Source organism: Populus alba, chromosome 7, assembly GCF_005239225.2.
Source record: "Populus alba chromosome 7, ASM523922v2, whole genome shotgun sequence".
NCBI classification, from domain to species: Eukaryota; Viridiplantae; Streptophyta; class Magnoliopsida; order Malpighiales; family Salicaceae; genus Populus; species Populus alba.
Genome location: NC_133290.1, coordinates 5,514,552 through 5,536,661, shown reverse-complemented (window position 1 = coordinate 5,536,661; position 22,110 = coordinate 5,514,552). Strand labels below are relative to the sequence as shown.

At 34.9% G+C, this 22,110-nt stretch overlaps 4 protein-coding genes and 1 non-coding gene across 6 annotated transcripts; 2 read left to right on the top strand and 3 right to left on the bottom strand.

The window, feature by feature from the left end:
- The first annotated feature begins 119 nt into the window (after nucleotides 1–119).
- LOC118047831 (probable disease resistance protein At5g66900) lies at nucleotides 120–3,927 on the top strand. Its single transcript, XM_035057236.2, has 5 exons — nucleotides 120–1,101; nucleotides 1,562–1,968; nucleotides 2,188–2,543; nucleotides 2,776–2,978; nucleotides 3,134–3,927. Exons 1-5 carry the CDS (start codon nucleotides 120–122, stop codon nucleotides 3,925–3,927), a joined length of 2,742 nt encoding a protein of 913 aa, XP_034913127.1.
- A 595-nt stretch (nucleotides 3,928–4,522) lies between these two features.
- On the bottom strand, nucleotides 4,523–6,483 carry LOC118047847 (RPW8-like protein 1). Its single transcript, XM_035057251.2, has 2 exons — nucleotides 6,435–6,483; nucleotides 4,523–5,223 (listed from the first exon to the last, which is right to left on the bottom strand). Exons 1-2 carry the CDS (start codon nucleotides 6,481–6,483, stop codon nucleotides 4,607–4,609), a joined length of 666 nt encoding a protein of 221 aa, XP_034913142.2. The 3' UTR covers nucleotides 4,523–4,606.
- Nucleotides 6,484–7,134: 651 nt separating this feature from the next.
- TRNAW-CCA (transfer RNA tryptophan (anticodon CCA)) lies at nucleotides 7,135–7,206 on the bottom strand. The gene has a single exon. It is a non-coding gene; the product is annotated as a tRNA-Trp (tRNA).
- Nucleotides 7,207–7,711: 505 nt separating this feature from the next.
- Nucleotides 7,712–9,130, bottom strand: LOC118047825 (reticulon-like protein B13). The gene is made up of 4 exons (XM_035057229.2): nucleotides 8,760–9,130; nucleotides 8,500–8,686; nucleotides 8,193–8,404; nucleotides 7,712–8,042 (listed from the first exon to the last, which is right to left on the bottom strand). Exons 1-4 carry the CDS (start codon nucleotides 8,794–8,796, stop codon nucleotides 7,897–7,899), a joined length of 582 nt encoding a protein of 193 aa, XP_034913120.1. The 5' UTR covers nucleotides 8,797–9,130; the 3' UTR covers nucleotides 7,712–7,896.
- Nucleotides 9,131–11,424: 2,294 nt separating this feature from the next.
- On the top strand, nucleotides 11,425–18,366 carry LOC118047824 (L-ascorbate oxidase homolog). 2 transcript variants are annotated; one of them, XM_073410496.1, is made up of 9 exons: nucleotides 11,425–11,583; nucleotides 11,711–11,859; nucleotides 11,967–12,076; nucleotides 12,527–12,797; nucleotides 13,429–13,525; nucleotides 13,643–13,988; nucleotides 14,106–14,471; nucleotides 14,549–14,627; nucleotides 17,957–18,366. In XM_073410496.1, exons 2-9 carry the CDS (start codon nucleotides 11,716–11,718, stop codon nucleotides 18,158–18,160), a joined length of 1,617 nt encoding a protein of 538 aa, XP_073266597.1. In that variant the 5' UTR covers nucleotides 11,425–11,583; nucleotides 11,711–11,715; the 3' UTR covers nucleotides 18,161–18,366. The 2 variants fall into 2 exon arrangements, with proteins under 2 accessions (XP_073266597.1, XP_034913118.1); XM_035057227.2 differs by lacking the exon at nucleotides 17,957–18,366 and adding an exon at nucleotides 14,707–15,116.
- Nucleotides 18,367–22,110: the final 3,744 nt, after the last annotated feature.

Sequence of the window (22,110 nt, the reverse complement as noted above, 5' to 3'; positions counted from 1 at the left end):
GCATTGATGCGTCGATTGGTTGATTCGGAAGCTGAGGGAAAATTTCCACTTTGCTGAGGCATGTACTGTTAACAAAAAACACGTAAAATTGTTGGGAGTCAGATTTTTCTATTGAAAGCATGGCATTTGTTTTTACTGCTGCTGCAGGAGCTCTTATAGGAGAGTTGTTACATGATGTGTGGGAACTAAAGAAGAAAGGAGATATGTTTGAACATGTATTGGCGAGCATGGAGGTAACCTTAACATCATTAACTCCAGTTCTTGAAAAGATAAAAGTGCTAAACAAAGAATTGGACCGTGAGAACGACAAAGAAATATGGATGTTGTGGAAACAAATAGAGAAAGGGAAGAAGCTTGTTAGGAAATTCAAACAGGCAAAATGTTCAAGCTGCTTGAAAAGGCCTTTCTACATGAAGGATCTTGAAAAGTTGGATGATTCTCTTAAAAGGTTTGGTCAGATTGTCATGCCGGTACTACAAGCCTGGATTCAGATGGAGACATTGCAGGTGGAGAAGGATAATCAAGAGAAATTGAAATACATTCATGAGGATGTGAAAGTCATTCAGGGAGAGGTTCAACACATTCATGAGGAGGTGAAAGACAATCATGAGGTGGTGAGAGACATCCGTGAGGGAGTGAGAGACATCCACGACAATGTGAAGCAGGTGAAGGAGATTCATCAGGATGTGAAAGATATTTATACCAATGTGGAAGGCGTAAATGAGAGGGTCAAAGTTATTCACGATGAGGTGCAAGAAGTGAAAGAAGTTCGTGAAGAGGTGAAAGTAACTCACGTTGGTGTGAAAGACATCAAAGTGCAAGTCAAAGAAATTCATGAGGAGGTGAAAGATATGCGTAAGGATCTTCGTTCAAATATTCAAACAGGAAAGGCAGCCAGTCCTGTGTCAAATAGCAATGTACCTTTGTGGCCTTTTACGCCTCCAGAGCCACCACAGATTACTGTTGGATTGGACAAGCCAACGAAAGATTTAAAGAATGAGTTATTCAAGGATGGAATGTCCACGGTTGTATTAACAGCTCCTGGTGGATGTGGAAAGACCACATTGGCTAAAAAACTTTGTCATGATGAAGCTATTAAAGGTAGCATTTGTTCAATTTGTCAGAAAGTTTTTGTTTCTATGTTTTTTTCATAGATCTCAAGTACTTCAATCCCAGTTTGATGTTGACATCTCATTTGCATCCGTAATCAATATACTGAAGATATGTGAAGGATTTTGAGCATTCTTTGTGTGATTTAAATTATTTTAGTTTTTCAAGAGTCAAGATGGTTGACATATCTCTGACACAATTTTCAGCAAATTTTTGTTACAAAGCTTTTTAATTTGCAGAAACATAAATGTTCAGGAACATTATGGCCATATGAATTCATTTCTTCTTGAAGATTTGGGACTCTGCAACAAGTTACAATATGTATCTAGCCCTTCGTATAAGACAGGCCTTGGATTAAGAAATCAATATGGTTAATTTCGAACATGCATGTTAATTTATAGCGAAAAGCACAAAACTTTTGCTAACAGTTTTCTCTCTGATGTTTAACTAGAAAAATTTAAAGATAATATCTTCTTCATCACTGTCTCAAAATCACCCGATCTGAAGGTCATTATACAGCAGCTATTTCGGCATAAGGGTCATCCGGTCCATGATCAGTTTCGAACTGATGAAGAAGCAGTAAACTGCTTGGAGCAATTGCTGAAGCAAATAGGAACAAAGCCTATATTATTGGTCCTCGATGATGTTTGGTCGGGATCAGAGAGCCTTCTGGAAAGGTTCAAGTTCCAAATACCAGGATACAAGATTTTGTTGACATCAAGATCTTCACTCGGTGGATTTGGTTCGAAATATAAATTGGATACGTTGAATTATGAAGACTCCCTGAGTCTATTTAGACAGTCAGCGGAGCTACGGAATAGCACCTCTAACAATGTAGACGATGATGTTTTGAAGAAGGTACTTGCAATTCGGAAGAGCATGTATATATTATACTAATCATATCACCTCCAAAATCGTTTTGCTTGCCTTTCTTCTAATTCTGAAATGAAGATTTACTGAAACATGACTCATGGTTTTTTCATGTAATATCCTTTTCAGCAATTTTTCATCTGTTGGAAACAACTAGAATAACCAACATCCCGAAAAACTAAATATATTCGTGGCAATAAATTGCAGATAGTGAGCTTTTGCAAGGGATTTCCACTAGCTCTTTCAGTCGTAGGCCGTTCACTCCGCCAACAACGACCAGAGATATGGAGAAATAAAGTGAAGCAATGGTCAAAAGCTGGGGCTTTTTTTGAATCCAATAATGATCTGTTTACTTGTCTAAAGAGTAGCTTGGATGCGTTGGATAATAAGCTGAAGGAATGTTACATTGACTTGGGAGCATTTCCTGAAGGTCAACTGATACCTGCCACTGCCATCATTGACATGTGGGAGGAGTTGTATGAAATGAATGGAGATGGTCTGAACTCCATATCAAACCTCCATGAACTATCCTCCTTGAATCTCATTGATCTGGTAGATACAAGGTATGCTGGTTTCATGTTTGTCATCAGACTAACCAAATCTCTAATGCTCGCGTACTTGGTATCAAATCACACCTTTTCTTGTTTAATAAAACACTATTGCAGCATTTAAAAGTTTTCTTTCCGTAGAAGTTTTGCTTTCGATAACCAGAAAGAATGCTGAACATGAAAACTTTTAGAATGTTCATTGATATTTAATATAATCCTTGGTAATCAATTCTTTCTCACTCACTAGGAGGGATGGAAGTGAAAGAGAGGACTATAATGAAACCTTTGTCACACAGCATGACCTTCTTAGGGATCTGGTCAACCATGTTAGCGGATTGGCTGGTTCAGAACAGGGGAGGAAAAACCTAGTTGTGGACATAAATGGAAATGAATTTCGGGGCTGGTGGAAGAATCAATCAATCAGCGCCCATGTCTTGTCGATCTCCACAGGTAGCACATCCCTATCTTTGTTAAACATTCTTTTATGAGGCCTACGGCTTGGATTGAGAAATTCGGAATTGGTATCATGTAAAACAAGAGGCCCTGCTTTTGTTTCTTCGATAGCATTTTTTTACTCTCCTCTCTCATGGAGAAACTTTATGCAGATGAAACTTTCTTGTCAAATTGGCCCAACATTCAAGCTCCTGAAGTTGAGGTTCTAGTTCTCAATTTTCGCACGAAGAAGTACACATTACCCAAGTTCATCAAGAGCATGGATAAACTAAAGACTTTGATCCTCACAAATTATGGTTTTTTCTCAGCTGAAATAAGTAACTTTATAGTTCTTGGAAACCTGTCCAATCTAAAGAGGATCAGGTTGGAGAAGGTTTTGATTCCTTCCCTTACCATTAACTGTGTGCAGTTAGAAAATCTGCAGAAAATATCGTTGATCGGGTGTAATATTGATCCGGCCTCCGGTGACAAAGCTATCCGGATTTCAGATGCACTGCCGAAACTAGCGGAGATCTGCATTGGCTACTGCAATAGTCTGAAAGAATTGCCTGTTGGACTCTGTGACATTGTCTCCCTTAAGAAACTTTGCATCACCTACTGTCCAGGCCTGTCAATATTGCCTCGAGAAATCGGAAAGATGGTGAATTTGCAAGTCTTGATGCTTAGCTGCTGCAGAAATTTGTCAGATTTGCCAGACAATATTGGAAGCCTCCATAAACTGAGCATTCTTGACATATCAGACTGTATTAGCATTAAGAACTTGCCAGAACAGATTGGCAAGCTGCAGAGTCTAAAAAAGCTTTACATGACAGGATGCTCAAATTGCGGGTTACCTAACTCAGTCACCACTCTTCATAGTTTGAAGTCCGTGATCTGCGATGAAGAAACAGAGAAATCATGGAAACCTTTCAAGCGCGACCTCCCAAACATGACTATCATTTACTGAGTCTAAATGTATGATAAGAATTAAGAAATACAATTGCCATGATTTTCATGTACATTAATGAATCACTTATATATAAATATCTTCCATTCTCCAAAGCCAGAATGAGATCAAATACCTCTTCTCACTTTTTTGTTATTGATTTGTTCTTTCTTTCATCAGATTTGCTCCCATATGGACTAACTGCAAAATGGGTTTAATCCTCTTGAAAAATAGCTTAAGTTTTTATGTTGAATTGATTATTTAATATGATATAGAGTTTTATTAACCAAATAATCATAAGTTTGAATCTTACCATTTTATTTTATTTAATAAAAATTAAATATAATATAGTGTAGATAATATCTAATAATTTAAATTTTTAGATTGAATTAATTATTTAATATAAAAAAAAAACCCAGCAATACGACATAAACCTTGGTTTTAATCTGCGCAGATTTGAGTTTAAAGCAATAACTAAGGAAGATCGATGAGTTTTCTAAATTAAATAGGAAAAATAAAATAAAAACATGAAGAATAATATTTGATTTTCTAAACTCAATGAGGAAATATTAAAAACTAAAGGAAAATATTTTCATAAGAATAAAGACAATTGAGGAAACAAATAATCTCCACTAAAAATTACTTCTTTACAATGTTAACAGTAATTGACTTGCAAAAAAGTAAAATCCCAGTTAGTTTGTCAGAAACTAAACCCAAACTTGGTAATCTTTTCGCTTCTTTGATAACTCATTCTAAATCTGGGCGTTGATGGCTGTCGGTGGCTTGAAGTCCGAGAGTACCACGAGTTTTCTTGATCGTTTAAAGGGACGACATGGCTAGGCTTAGGCAACTCATCTCCATGATCCACCAATTTCTTACTCATTTCATTAAACCCGGTCAAAAGTTTCCGCATGTTCTCATATTGCAAAAGCTGAAAATTCAACGTTAAAAGATGTTTGAGAGATTCATCAAGCTCATCAATTCTTTTCTCGTATCTTCTCATCTTGAAATAATTCCATTTTGAGATTCTTGAGCATTTAGAAACAAGATGGTTCCCTCTCACCAACAATTCACACAGTCTCTGAGCTTCTGCTCCTGGAAACTGCTGTTCTTCTCCTCTGATAACTTTGAATCTTGCGATCAAGATCCTGACGGTTGTCTGGAGAAGCCGGAGCTTAAATTTGAAGCTGGAGGCTGTAGTTACTGCGCGCATAATCGAATCACTTAGCAGTTGAAGGGCAACTCCCAAAGCAGCCCCTGATATTGGATCCATTGGGACAATTTGGCAACAAAAGAAATAGGAAATAATATCGAAAGCTTTTTAGAAACTACACGAATAGAGAAAAAATGCTCTGAATTTTATCCTCAAGAATTAAGAGTGAATAGTATATCTCTTCTACGTTTCTTAAATAATGCAAAAAAAAAAGTCCTAGATAGAACAGGAATCCTAAACTAAATAGGAAAACTTATCCTAATTCAACTAGGAAAACTACAAATCCCTAACGGTAATTTTTTTTTCCTAATTTGAACGCCTTCATGGCCCTAGATAGCTCCTAAAATACAAAGTAAAGAAACATCACTCGAGGGTACTGAGATTTGCATTTTCAGCAACTGTTATCACTCCATTTTTTCTATTAAAAAAAAAAAAAAAAAAAAAGGAGCCTGAACCATGTCCAGGCGCATCGGGGGCTCACAATCAAGCCCGTGCAGACTTCTGGAAAGCCCAGTCTGGGCCTGCTTAAAAAACAGGCAAGGAGAAAGAGATTGAGAATTTTGGCTACCATAACAAGGCCACAGGATTATTTCTCAGCATAATTACTTTTGTTTTTTAAATAATTTTTTTATGTTAAAATAAATATTAATAATTTTTTTATTTTAAAAAAATTATTTTTAACATCAACATATCAAAATAATTTAAAAACACTAAAAACATATTAATTTAAAATGAATAAAAAAAATAAATTTTTTTAAAATATAAAAACAAACACACTCAAATAACTTTTTCTTCAGAAAGACAATAACAGATGATAATCTATGCCGCATATTTCAATGCCTTTATTTTTAGTGATGATTCTGAAGAAGAGAAGTCAGATGCATAGTCAGCTCCCTCAGTGCCGCAAAAATCAGCGACAGAGATGGTGATTAAGGTACCGTTTGGTAGTGAGATTGAACCTGTGTTTGCTGAAATTTTGATTTTTTTTTTTTGCTAAAATTGAGTTCGGTTTGTATCTTTTGGATCGTTTTGATGTGCTGATTTTAAAAATGATTTTTAAAAAATAAAAAAACATCATTGGCATGTATTTCGGCACGAAAAGCTATTTGAAAAGCAATCACTACCACACTGCCAAACACACTCTAAAAATAGTTTCCTAATCAGTAGAATAAAAGGTACCTGCAAGTCTTTCAAGTATACTGATGATGGCTATGGATCTTGCAAACCCTTACTCCTGTTTTTTATACCATGAAAGTACATTACTATGCCTGCTGAAAATGCTCTCTAGACGAGAGTTGCTGATTGAAGAGGGTACATTCTTGAACACCAGTCTTTCTAGCAAAAGGATTCCTCTTGCTCCACATTATCCTCCATACAACTTAAAACATGAAGGAACTTTCCTATATAATGATCCAAATTATAAATTTAAAAAGTTAATTCAAGTTGATATTTGTTTTTTAATTTTTTTTTATATTAATTTTTTTTTATTTCAACTTTAAGTGTTAGGTTTATTATAAATTAAACTTTATAATTTTCTATGACTTTTTTTTTTTATTTTTGTAAAGGTTAACCCGATCTTATAATTTAGATTGTGTGGGGTCCTTTTTAAGGATTTTAAAATTGTTTTTTAATTTTATTTTTCAACTCTTTGTTGATATTTTTTATTTTTATCTTCTATTAAATTATTCTATTTGTATGATATAGTACAGGGTTTCATGGACTTGCCTAAATTTGTTGGTGTATTTTTAAGATTTTTTTTATTAATTGATTTTTTATTAATTTTTTTTAATATTTAAATTATTAAAAATTAAACATCATTTTTTTTCCTGTAAAATTGTTCCAATCTCAAAAATCACGGAGTGCAAGGATGAAATTAGTGAGAAGAAATTATCGTAAAAGGATGACAGCGAAAGAGAAAAGTACAGGGATGAGATTCGTATTTAACTGTAAAACGCATTTTGATGATGGCAAACGCCAAAAGCTATTATTGGATGTAATTAAAAAAAAATGGGAATTGAACCCGACGTGAATCGAACACGCAACCTTCTGATCTGGAGTCAGACGCGCTACCATTGCGCCACGGATCCACTTTTCTTCTCTGGTAACACCTTACTAATATAACAATATTTCTTTGTTCACGAACCTACCAAGCATGGAGCAATCTTTTGAAGCACTTGAATCAAGAACCTAATCTTGTGCACATCAATCATTCATGCTCTAAATTTTCGAATGCATTTTTAGAAGAATTAAAATAAATAGTGACAAATTTTAAAAAAAATGACGAAAACTTCATTTTTGAGGAGCTAAAAAAGGTTATTTTTAAAAATATTTTTATAAAAAAAATTGAAAAAAATAAAAATTCAGACAAACTAAGCTCTTAGAGACCGTTTGTCTCTACGTTGCCACCTGTGTTTTGGCAAATTTCAAACTTTTTTTTTTTATTAAAATTGAGTTCGGTTTGTACTTTTTGAATCGTTTTGATGTGCTGGTGTCAAAAATAATTTTTTAAAAATGAGAAAACATCATTGACATGCTTTTCAGCACGAAAAGCTATTTGAAAAGCAACGCTACTAAAAACTAATTTACAAACACGCTCTTAATGTAATGTCAAATACCAAAAACTAAAAGTACATTAGATTATTGTTATACAAACACTGGCATCATCATGGTACTATGTACTAATTTACAAGGATATATCTTCCGCATTATTTTCATTTTCATTTTCATTTTTATTTCTCTCCTAACGAAGAAATTAGTCATCCGTTTTCTCTTTAACTTTAACCACTCTGTTCTTCATTCTCTTGACAACCTTTATATCTTCCACACAATCTTCTTGCTTGCATCCTCATCCACCCTTCAAACCTCTTTATCTTATCCTCGTTCTTTACATATATCACAGGAACAGTCATGCCCACCACTATATCTGTAAATTAATTGAAGACTCTTTTATATTTATATTTATATTTAGAGGAGATATATTCTATATATATTCATGCGCAATCACGAGCGATACAACTATAAGCTTAGCTTGCTTGTGTATTCATGCGTGTCACAGTTATGCATAAATTGTTACCTATGTAAAGAAGTGACAGAGAATCCCAGAAGCTTCCCACATAAGAGAGCAACAACAGAGCAGCAACTACACGAGCAAAGAGAAACAGTTCTCTCTCTGCACTCACATGGAACATCCATCGAACTCCCTCTTCTATCGATTGTCGAACGGAGCGTGCAGCTTCAATAGCTGTCTCCTCTGAAATCTCCAAGCCGGACAAATCTGGCTCTACTCTAAAGATTGCCCAAAAACAACCTTACTTCTTGAAAGTTTTATACATATATAGCAACAAAGAAGAAAGAGAAAGAGATGGGTTAACAATGGTTACTTGCGGAGAAACCTGGCTATGTTGCCATAAAGGAACAGTGAAGTAACAGCAAACATGGCAGCCCATGAAGCAACAGTGATGAGATTGAATTGATAAACATCAAGCAAAACCCATGTAGCCGTTGAGACTAGAAGAACCAATAAACTCAGCTTCTTTCTCCTCCACAAGAACACATCTCTTACAGTATCTGGATCAAGTTAAAACAGCAAGTGAGGCCAAAAAACATTAATTTGTATCTTAAAGAGTTCATGATTAATTACCAAAAGACACGGGCGAAGATTTTGAAGGAGTCGACATGTAAGGAAATCAAGTTGAGGTTTCAACTTGGATTTGCTGCTGCTTCTTTTCTGGGTATCCAAATCAAATCTGGTTAAGATTGTCTCTTGGTAAGGTAAAGAAGGAGAATATGTGCTAGGTTTACACGTATGAAGAAACGTGGAGGTCTTGCAGCCTTAATAGCAACACTTTAGATATAGGATATATATCCAGACAACCCATAGTTTTCTCCAGGGAGCACAGGATTTTCCAACATGAGCACATAGGAATCGATTTTAATTCGTTCAAATAAAGAGTGAATGATGGGCGATTTGGTTCTTATGGAACACTGGTTACATTTGTTTTTAATATATTTGACCTTTCGGTTCTTTTAGCTAGAAGCCTAGAGCTCAAAGGCTAGCTCTTGACTGAGAGCATCCATCCAGCTCCAGAACACAAGCATGCCTGGCCTGGTATAAATTTTCTATAAGGTCGATAGACCAAGCCCAGTCTCGAAGTCTCTTCTTCTTCACGTCGGCGTTTTTAACACCAGGAAGACTCGAGGCCCATGAATTACAATTCATAGTTAACTTACATGTACTTCACGGCAAGCCACATCAAAAGTTAATTAAAATAGCAAAAAAAAAAATAAAAGTTTTTGCAATCGTTGTTAATATTTCAATTAAAATTGAAGACATGTTGGTTTTAGCCTTTTCTTAAACCCTGGTTTAAACTAAACCAGGTTAAAGTTGATTTTTATATGACGTGGTTGAAGAAAGTGAAAACGTGATTGGCCTAAAAAAATCTGATTTGATTTTTAAAAAACTCACGAAAATAACATTTTAACATTTTAAAAAATATATATATGTGAATTGTTGTTAATATTTCAATGTATTTTAATTAAAATATTTACACATTACACTATTCCAAAAACATATAAAAGACGGATCTGACCCATTTAGTTAGACAATGATTGATGTGTCCAAAGATAAAAACTATTTGATCCCTTAATGATAATTAAATGGAAGGTTTCTTTAAAAGTAAAGTGAGGTTTTCACCGTGGACCATGGATTGCTTCAATATTTTACCCCCATGATTTAGAGTTTTCTCTAATGGAATACATAATGAGTGCATTCAAGCACCTTTTTATTTTTTTCCACAAATGCTGTTATAAAGAGAAATAAATTATGATGATTCCCATCAAGCACTACCATTGGCTCAGGTAGTGTGGGGCAGAGAGAAGGCTTTAGACGGTGGAAGGGTCCCCACTATCCCCACCTAAAACCCGTATTCTCATGCAGAAAAAATTATGGCTTATCAATTGTCACCGGCAGGGGCAGGGCTCCACCGCAACATTGTGGCCAATTTTTTGTTCTTCCTCTTCTTCCATTCTCTCTCTCTCTCTCTCTCTCCCTATTTTTTTTTCTTTGAACGATGTGTCACGCGCAATTGTAAATACGCGTGGAGCCCACTTGTTGTTTAGAGTCAAAAGCTTAAACCCCAATCGCCGACATCTCACGTGGGCGCTCATCACGGATCCTCTCTCTTTTGTTTCGTGGTTACCTCATATTAGTCCTCAATGTATAACACTTATCTCAATTAGGTTCCCAACTAAATTTTAAACAAACGAGTCCCGATTTATCACATTGGATCCTTCTTGAATCAATGTGACGAAGATTTTCCTCAATTGAATCCCCCAAATTTTAGACGATATTAGGTTTATTTTTATGATGGATGGACCAAATTGAGGATACTAAATAAGTAAATATGATTGGGACCCAATTGATGAAAAATATAGTTTAGAGACTCAATTGAGAATAGGGTTATAGATTGGACCCAAAGCTGAGGTTTCCCTTTTGTTTTTCCAGTATAGATTTCACTGGTGACAAGTCATTGGATAAATTTTCTGCTTAAAAAGAACCCTCAATGGATATTCTTGTAATGGATTAATGGATGCAAGGAAACTTCCTCTTCCACTTCAAAAGACTCTTCAATCATGGGCAACCGGTGCTTGAACTGTGCAATTCTTTCTGGACAGAAGCTATATGAGAGATGCAACCTGTCGAGCGCATGAATTGTTGGTTCAATACAGAGATATATGGAATTATAAGAGAACATGTTGGCATTAGTAACACCTTCCTGAAAATCAGTAAGGTTTTTTCTTAGGTAGGTTTGGTCAGTAATGTCCGAGTTTAATGGGCACCATCCAGTTTGAATTCCATCTGAACCTTCACCTAGCTGGATTCAAGCACTGCGTCAAGCAAGCCATGAGCAAATGCAAGCATTGTCTTTTATTGTTGTTGTTAGTGAAATATTTTAAAGCATTGACTAGCGTTGTTCTTGTTGTTACTGAAATATTTTAAAGCATTGAGGACCAGCGTTATTGTTTTGAGATGAAAGACAGTGAAAACAGAGAAAATATACTAGTAATTAAAAAAAAAGTACTAAAGAATAAAGAAAAAAACAAAAATTGACAATTCAAGCGGGAAAAAAAAGAAGAAAAGATTAAAGCTGGTGAGCGCAATTAGAGGATGGTTTTCGTATGATCTCCTTTCAAATCACAACTAAACTTACTTTTTGCATGAAAAGAAAAGAAAAGAAATGATTTAATCTTTGGTTTAAAGAGACTATGATTAGAACGCGTGAAATCCACCGAATATGCATGAGCTCAGTTTAATGCAAGGGAAAAACAAAGAAAAAACATCAAGTGGTGTAGCTCCTATTCGCGGGCTGTCTTTATTTAAGGCCTCACCTCACCAGTCCACTTCTATCAGATTATTATTGTCACCACCTAAGAACAACTGTCATCCCTCTCAAATCCAGTAACTAGTAATGTTCCTTTCTCAATCTTTTACTTGTAGTCCATGAGAGTGAAGTCTTACGTCTCATTTTGTTTTTGTTTATAGCTGACTTTGGTGGCATTGGTTCACTTGTATGGCGTTTTTTATTTTTGCAGATCCAATGGGAAATGCTGTCTTGCTTCACTTGTTATGTGGAGTTTTGGCTGTTTGGAGTGCTTCTTTAGTGAATGCAGATGACCCTTATAGGTATTATACATGGACTGTCACTTATGGGACTGTTAAACTTCTTGATGTGCCCCAACAGGTTGGTAACTCATGCCGCTGCTGCTCTGTTATGGACTGTGTGATAATTTTGGATTTAGGGTTTTCTTAAAATGGAAGGTTCCGTGTTTTTGGGTTTTGTCCATGCAGGTTATCCTTATAAATGGCCAGTTTCCTGGTCCTAGGCTTGATGTGGTCACTAATGACAACATTATCCTCAACCTCTTTAACAAGCTGGATCAGCCTTTCCTGTTGACATGGTGGGTGGTTTTTCTCTCGTCACTGCATTTCTTGAATGAATCGTCTCTTGGGTTAACTACTGCTCTTTCTTCTTTCTTTTCATTTTTTGATGTGTTCAACTTTGGAGCTCTTGGATTTTAGCTACTTCAACGTCTCAAATGTTTAATTAATTCAGGCAAATTGGTGCTGCAGACTTGGTTGAGTCGAGTTTCTTATCTTCTCAAATCCTATTCTAGTTAATAGAAAGCTAGAGTATCATAATTCTCTGTTTTAGTAGTCTGCATTTTGTTCGCCATGAAAACATAACATTTTAACTACTTTATTTCAGCAGTCCTTTCTTCTTCGGAAGTCGAGTTTTACGCAGAGTGATGATTCCAAATCTGCATTTTGAGTTTCTCCTTGGCTTGTTATTTGATTATGGCAATCTAGTGAAAGCATTGCATTCTGAGAAATTGTTTTGTAACAACTAGGAATGGAATTAAACAAAGGAAGAACTCATGGCAAGATGGAGTGCTGGGAACCAATTGTCCCATTCCTCCCAACTCTAACTACACTTACAAATTCCAAACCAAGGATCAAATTGGTTCCTTCACATACTTCCCATCAACTCTGTTGCACAGAGCTGCTGGAGGATATGGGGCAATCAATATCTATGAGAGACCGAGGATCCCAATTCCTTTTCCTGTTCCTGATGGCGATTTCACTCTACTTATTGGTGATTGGTACAAGACCAGCCACAAGGTAAGCAACATTTACTTTCCTTTTACTTTGAAGGTGTTCTCTTTTCTTTTCTTTACTATCTAGATATGTTCTGTATTTCTTCGAAAATTCCGGTCCTGATATTTTGTTCAGTACCAAGACATTCCCATTGATGTTTGAGTTATGTTATTTGGGTGTGTTTTTTGTTTTTATTTACTTCCAAAACATTAGCCTATTGCCCAGAACAGCAACTGGGTGACGAGAGCCTGTGGTTATGAATTTTACTCCTATTTTCTCTGAGATTAACCGAAATGACTGAATTCTTTTCTTTCTTGCTTTGGGAATTATGCCTCCCCTTCGTGGATGAGATAGCACTCGAGATTTATTGTTGTTAACAAGCTGCTATGTTTTGGTTTCCTTTTCCTTTGGAACACAACCTATTGAACCATGAGTGTGCTGAAAATCATGTCAATGAGGTGGAATCTTGATCATTATTATATGGCTGGTAATGATCCATTGCAGGCCCCTCTGATGCCATAGAGCAGTGGTTTAATAAATTAGTTCTACACGTTTCCTGGACCAAGTTTCCTGTGCAAATGTCATAGCTTCTTTTGGAAGTCCTGTCTTCCTGTCTTGGCACCACTGTCCATGTTAATCAGTTTTCATTTTACAGACCTTACAGGCATACTTGGACTCAGGCAGAGCTCTTCCCTTTCCTGACGGAGTACTTATAAATGGCCAAACTTATTCTACCTTCAGTGGTGATCAAGGTCATACATTGCACTATAATTCTCTTGGTTCCTTCCACGATATTCAGCATTTAAACCATTCTAATCATACTCTTTCACAAATTATTTTTCCCAACAATATTTTCCTTTTATCTTCAGGTAAAACCTATATGTTCAGGATTTCAAATGTGGGGATGTCAACCTCATTAAACTTCAGAATTCAGGGCCACAGCATGAAGTTAGTTGAGGTTGAGGGATCTCACACTGTTCAGAACATATATGACTCGCTTGATGTGCATGTTGGCCAATCCGTTGCTGTCTTAGTAACCTTAAACCAGGGTCCAAAGGATTACTACATCATTGCATCTACACGTTTTAATAGGAAGATTCTAACAACAACAGCAGTTTTACACTACTCAAACTCTCGGACCCCAGCCTCTGGACCTTTGCCGGCGGCTCCGTCTTACGGATATCATGGGTCCATGATGCAAGCACGAACTTACAAGTATATAAAACTTCAGAAAATTTGACCTTGTTTTCCATCTGCTCAAGTTGAGTTGATTCATTTGATTTTCGAGTAGAACGATTGTTTCTCACCATTTCCTTGTTGTTTTTCTTGCAGGTGGAACTTGACAGCGAGTGCTGCCAGGCCAAATCCTCAGGGCTCATATCACTATGGAAAGATTACACCAACAAAGACCATTGTGTTGGCCAATTCAGCTCCTTTAATAAATGGAAAGCAGCGCTATGCAGTTAACAGGGTATCCTATATTAATTCTGATACCCCACTGAAGCTGGCTGACTACTTTGGCATCCCTGGAGTCTTTAGTGTGGATTCCATCGAAAGCTCTCCTTCTGGTGGTGCTGCATTCTTATCTACCTCCGTTATGTCTGCCAACCTCCATGATTTTCTTGAAATTGTCTTTCAAAATGATGAAAAAACTATGCAATCTTGGCATCTTGACGGCTATGACTTCTGGGTTATTGGGTAACTACGAAACATTTTGTTATATATACTTATTGCACAATGAGGAGACTCTAATCCTTAGTTTACCACATATACAGTTATGGTAATGGCCTGTGGAATTCGGCCAAGAGAAGCACGTACAATCTAGTTGATGCTCTTACCAGACACACTGTTCAGGTAAAATAAATAGATGTTCTCATTAGATTGTTTTCCTGGATCGGAATTGCAGATGACAGATAGCTCGCCCTACTTGCAGGTGTACCCAAAATCATGGACTGCTATTTACGTGTCATTAGACAACCAGGGTATGTGGAACATGAGGTCGGCAATATGGGAAAGGCAGTATCTTGGGCAACAATTCTATCTCAGAGTCTGGACTCAAGTCCACAGCCTTGCAAATGAATATGACATTCCTTCTAATGCTCTACGCTGTGGCAAAGCCAGCGGAATACACTCTTAGTTTCACCAACTATTAAGTCGCAGTCTGTTTTCTTGGTCATGAGAGTTTGACTAGCAAGGGAAAACAACGCAGAGGAACAGAAACCATGGGGCATATTTAATTGATTATTGACTTTGTTATATATGTATATCTAGAGGGAAACGAAACTCAGATTTTGGTTGCAATTTATGGTCTTTGTCAGCTTTAAAAGCCTGGAATTCTGCTCATCTTAGTTTTTATTTTCAGATGGCTAACAAAAGAAATTTAAAATTTGAGCTAAGCAAATTGAATACATGTCGAAGGTCTGTGTTTGTGTTTACTCACATCAAATCATGTATGTGAGTCTGGATTGACAGTAAGGAAAATTGAACTTTGATTAGCACAAAGAATGACCGGAGGTAAGGACGGAGATACTTGATTAGAAATAGATCGTCTCGTGTAGGGTATCTAGCCCAATCAGCATCAGAATAAGTAAGAAGAGCTCGTGAAGAAGATTGAGTGAGAGTTAGACCAAACTAAAGAGTCCCTTTAATGTAGCGAATGATCCTTTTTATAGCCTGGAATTAATTAAGTGAAGGCTTATGTATAAACTGACTAACAACAGTGATAACATGAACAATATTTGGTCTTGTGATTGTGAGGTGTTGAAGTGCACCAACAGGAGACTAATATAACAGAGGGATCATGGAAGTCAGAACCAGTGCTAGAGAGATGATGAGCAATGACCATAGGACTGCCTCCTGGTTTGCAGTCCAGTAATTGGGCACGTTGTAGAATGTCATGTGCATATTTGATCTGACTTAGAAAAAGACTAGTAGGATGTTGATGTGCTTCCAAGACTAACAAATAGCTTAAGGATCCCTGGAAAACTCCTTGTTATTTTGCCAATAAAGCTGTGATGTTTTGAAAAAAAATAAATAGGAAAAGGCAACAATGTTATGTGAGGCTTAGAAATGTATATAAAATGAATAACAGGTATTGTGGTAATTAAATAAAGTATAAATAGAATAAATAGAAAAAGAAAATATGATTTGAGAGAGAGTATAAATCGAATAAAGAAAGAAATAAAATCTGATTTGAGAAAGAGAGAGCTGGTAAGAGAGAAGAAAGGGGAAGAGAGTTAGAGAAAATAAGTTTAAAAAGTAAGATTTATGCTTTGATGTGTATAATTATGTTATTTATCTTTGATTTTTGGTTTTGTTGATGATTGGGTTTTGAAGATTTTATTTTGAGTTTGATTAATGAATTGATTAGAGTATTATGATTTAATTGTTATAGGTAATTGTTGATTCTGAAAGATTTTGGGTAAGGATTATGATTTTGAGTTATGGTTTATTTAAATGATGAAATTGAGCTAAATATTTAGGTAAATCAGTAGGTAATATGTGAAAAAATCTGGGTTTGAGGTTGAAGATGATAAAATTTTAGTTTGGTCCCTCAATTTATGAAAATTACAGTTTAGTCCCTGAATTTTAGAAAATTACATATTTGTCCTTGGAGCTTAATTTGAGATTTTTTACAGAAATGAGGATGAATTATGGTTAAAATTTTAGTATAATTATGAATTTATGACATTTTTCGTTTGGTTCTCCAATTTGATAAAATTACAATTTGACCCCTAAAAATATGATAAAATTTTAGATTGGTACCTAACTGTAATTTTAGTTTTCACATTGATTTGATGAATAATTAAAGTTTATTTTGTGAATTATTATCAAGTTTTATGATTTGTTTTCTTTTAAATTTAATTTTGAAAAAACCATTTAATTTTATTCTAATTTAAGCCCATAAAATGTCATCCACCCCCATGCCCAGATGATGGAATAAGTGAAAGTGACAACTGAGTGGTGGAGAAATCAGGACCAAGACCACGCAAATACCAGTGATGTTTGCCAAGGTCATCAACATATTTGCCAATAGGAGCCAACTGATCACAAGTAGTTTTGAATTCACGGGAAAATTCAACAACACTACGTGAGATCTTTTTCATATGCTGCAGATCATCCTTTAGGCGTAGTTCATGGGAACGATGACTGAAGGTGTTCTCCAGCGTATACCAAATATCATGATAGGAAGATAACCCGACCACGGGAGACATGACTACTTTGGCATCCCTGGAGTCTTTAGTGTGGATTCCATCGAAAGCTCTCCTTCTGGTGGTGCTGCATTCTTATCTACCTCTGTTATGTCTGCCAACCTCCATGATTTTCTTGAAGTTGTTTTTCAAAATGATGAAAAAACTATGCAATCTTGGCATCTGGACGGCTATGACTTCTGGGTTATTGGGTAACTACGAAACATTTTGTTATATATACTTATTGCACAATGAGGAGACTCTAATCCTTACTTTACCACATATACAGTTATGGTAATGGCCAGTGGACTTCGGCCAAGAGAAGCATGTACAATCTAGTTGATGCTATTACCAGACACACTGTTCAGGTAAAATAAATAGTTCTCATTAGATTGTTTTCCTGGATCGGTATGCAATGACAGATAGCTCGCCTACTAGCTAATTGCATGTGATAAAATACTAAAATTCATTAGTTTCAAGTGGCAAGACACAAACCTGTTCTTCACTCGTGTAAAAGGGGAAAAAAAGAGTAAAAGATCCATTGCCAGAAACATTTGCTTTATTCTCAGTTCCAAAACCATCATCTTTTCCTTGTAACCGACTAATTATTGTATGATTACCCTTAAGTTTTTCCAAAAAATGTAGTGTTTGCTAAGCTATTTGTGGTCTGCCATAACTCAGAATTTCCATAATTAAAGAACAACTCTGTTTATGAGACTGGTTACAGTTCTTTTTCTCGGTTCATCGTCTTATACTTTAGTCGATGGTTTTTGCATGCCATCCTATAACTCGTGCTTCATGCATTTCAGTCTACGTGGTTGAGTATGCACAACTTAGGAAGCTTAGTAATTTCATTCTATCATTTTCTGCAGCTCAAATTCGGATTGTATCATTATAAACAAGAAATGCAATGATCAAGCATGCCTATTATCAAATTGTTTCAGTTGTTTACTTTTGTTTTCATTTTCTTGATGAGCTTTCACCTACTTGCAGGTGTACCCAAAATCATGGACTGCTATTTACGTCTCATTAGACAACCAGGGTATGTGGAACATGAGGTCAGCAATATGGGAAAGGCAGTATCTTGGGCAACAATTCTATCTCAGAGTCTGGACTCAAGTCCACAGCCTTGCAAATGAATATGACATTCCTTCTAATGCTCTACGCTGTGGCAAAGCCATCGGAATACACTCTTAGTTTCACCAACTATTAAATCGCACTCTGTTTTCTTGGTCATGAGAGTTTGACTAGCAAGGGAAAACAACGCAGAGGAACAGAAACCATGGGGCATATTTAATTGATTATTGACTTTGTTATATATGTATATCTAGAGGGAAACGAAACTCAGATTTTGGTTGCAATTTATGGTCTTTGTCAGCTTTAAAAGCCTGGAATTCTGCTCATCTTAGTATTTATTTTCAGATGGCTAACAAAAGAAATTTAAAATTGGAGGTACACAAATTGAATACATGTCGAAGGTCTTTGTTTGTGTTTACTCACGTCAAATTGTCGTGGCTTAATTGGAATGCTTGTTCATTTTGCTCTTATTCTGCAAACTCTAGCAACAGCTAGCATAAAGAGTTGCATAACGTGATGTGAGAGCAAGTGAGAATGTACAAGATGAGATTAGGATGATGAATCTCCTTCGCAACTAATTCAAGTACTAAAAGGTTGTGAAATCACCACACCACATCTATGGTTTTCTAGTTTTATGTATACTAGAGTTCTCTCATAGAGTTACAGATATAATAAAACACATTCAAATAAATACAAAATCAAACCCAGCTATCTATTGTTATCTCGTATATTCGAGGAGTTGTTATGAACATGATCTGATGATGATTTTGTGGATCCTTCTATAACTCTATTAAAGTATAACTTTCATGACCATTCATATTCGTTACCACTTCTTAGCAATTCTTCAGTCGAAAACTAAGCAGAGCAGTGACATTGAAAGCCATTGCAGAAGAAAAAGGGAACAGACCAATTGATGTGAGAGCAACATAGAAGCACATAGTCCTAATCTGAGGCAAGTTCCAAAACAAGTAGATCGATGTATTCATATATGGAGTTTTTCTTTCAAGTCTGGAAAACAGCTAAAGAGGAGGGGAGATTCTGTCAGCAGACTGAAAGTAGCGAAGAGAGAATGATACCTGAGCTGCTAACCTTGGGATTCGGTAATTTTTTCTTCAGGGACTGTTGATGCCTAACTCTGTACTATTACTATATGTGGAAAGATTAATGTTAAGACACCTTTAGACAAGATCTAGCATTCCTAAGAGTTGATTCATTTTAGTGGCACATAATTCACATCAAAGCACATGATGAGAATTTAATCCCACATGTGTTGGAATTAAATCGGGTCTGTGCATGTGTAGTTTTTCTTGAATTTCAGATCATAGGAGATCTATCCTTGGGATGCATTCTAATATCTAACCAGGTCAACCGATTTTGTAACCTGTCCATGAAATTAATTATCTATATGATCTAGTTTGAATTGATTTGATTATTTTACAGAAGTCCACGAAAGTCCCCTGATGAAGTTCCCCTTTATATTGATTAATTTCAAGGGTTCTAATACAACTTTAATAATCTGTAAAAATTAACATGACTTAGCTTTTAAAAAACTTCAAGATGACTATTTATTTTTAATTGAGACAATGACATATTAGATCGACCCTGGTTTCCTCGTGATTTGGGTCATGGATTTTATTAGGTTTAATAAAAAATAATAAACTATTTTTTTTATTATATGATAAAAATAGATGCTCAAAAAATTAAGTACTAACCTAAAATTAGATATTTATTTTAGATTGTGATAACACTATACAAAGAAAATACAAATAAATCATGTAATCTATTTCTCAACTAATCTAATATTGAAGGATGAAATAAAAAAATAATTTAAACAAAGTTCAATTAAAAAAGAAGACATCTCACAAAACTCGTAACCAAGGTAACCTTTATTACCCTGGTATAAATGCTAATTCTATAGAAAAATTTAAAAAAAAATTACAAAGTCAAATTATCAATCACTTTAATATTAAAAGATGAAATCAACCAAAATAGATTTTTTTTAAAATCACAACAAAAATTCAATAACAAGAAAAAGAAAAGAAACAAAAGAAGCAAAACACTATAATCCATAGTGTAATGGGTGTAAGTGTTCATATCTTATAGTTTTTTTTTTATTAAATAAAATTTCCTAACATGACTTTTCTCTAAAACTATTTTTTTAAATATAAGAAAAAAAATAGACCATAAAAAATCAAGTTCAATATAAAAAAAAAGTAAAAAAAAACATTTCACCAAATCAATAAACTAGGACAACCAAGTTGACCCGAAAAACTCGCAAATTATGTTAATCTTATAAAAAGATAAAATAAAAAAGAAATAGTTATAAAGTCAAATTCCCAACCACCTAAATATTAAAAGATAAAAAAAGTTAAAAAGCAAAACAATATGAATTACTATTATAATTCAAAAAAAGTTAAAAAGCAAAACAATATGAATTATTATTATTATAATTCACAATGCAATAGATATTCGTGAATAATGATTTCTATACACCCTTTAATTGTTAATTAGCTTAATTGCCCATACTTTTCTATGAATATGGTTAAAATTGTTATAATCTAATTCTTTTATAATAGAAATTTGGAGTGAATTCATAATACTAAATAGTTCAACTAGTCAAAATCCTATTAAATCATTTTTTTTTTTTTGAAGATATTGTTGTTGTAAATTATTTTTAAAACTACGAGCAATACATCAAATTTGATACATGGGCTATAATTCAACCAAGTTTAATAGTTTTTTTTTTTTTTTGAACTCATACTCACAAGAAAAAATAAAATAAAATTGAAAAAAATACAAATAAAATAAATATAATAAAAGGATTGAATGAAAAATAGCAACTGCTGTTATTAATCCAACTTTTTTTTTTTCTCAAATCCAATCTTTTTTTTTGTTAAATGAAGATAACAAAACACTTCAATAAAATATTTATTGTAAAATAAGACCCATCAACATCAATAATAAGTGCATTGGTTATCGAAATGTGTACGTTCAAGAACCACCACACCATTAAACAATTTTACAGACGGATTCATTCCGTTGGTGTAAGACACACAATTCATCGGTAACATTTTTACCAATGGAATCCATCTGTCAGAATATTGATCATCGGTAATTCTCATTTCCTATGCTACTTCTGTTGGGGGGGGGGAAGCATTGACGATCTTACAGATGGGGGAAGTGCGCCAAAAAAAATTTCCCACGAGAACTTTACCGACAGACTCATTTTGTCTGTATTTCTAAAGGTAAATCCCCGACGGCCAGTCCGCCAATGATTATGGCATGAGCAGCAAATATTTCAGTAAATCCCCAACGGTCATCCCATAATAGTCCGTTAGAATCTTTCAACATATCAAAAAACCTTGTTGCATCTGCATTAGGTTCTTCTTTTACAATTGAACATTGACTGACATTACCTTCATTCATTCTTATTGCATCCATAACCATATTCTTGTAAGGATTACTGTTGTTATTTCCAACTTCATGCACATTGTTAGCACTAGAAGTTGACTCAACTGCCCTTTCTACCATGCTCTCAGTAGGAACAAATAGTTCTTTGTGTGCATACCAACACAGGTAATCATCCATGAACCCTTTGGTTAGAAGATGCATCGTTACAACATCTTAATGCAAAAACTTTTTATTTTTACACTTTCTGCATAGACATCTAATACCACCATCAGTAAAATTTCTCGGAATAGATGTTGCGAAATTAATAAAACCCTGAACCCCATTACAATAATATATCATTCGCAATCCTTGGGATGAGTCTCGATACATTCATGAACAATCATCCATGACTTCTATCGAACCTCTATAAGACTATGATGACAACATGTATTAATTAACTATGTTACGTAAATAAATTTCCAAAAATATTGGTTTGCCCCGACATTATCCAACAAACTAAAAAAACACTTATGTTAAATATTCATTATTAATTATCAACTTCCATACAAATTTATACATATATAAATTTGTAGAAATCACAACTCAGCAATAGAATTGATAAAAATTAAAACGAACCTGTTAAACAAGCTATTATTTATTTCATCACAACACATCTAATT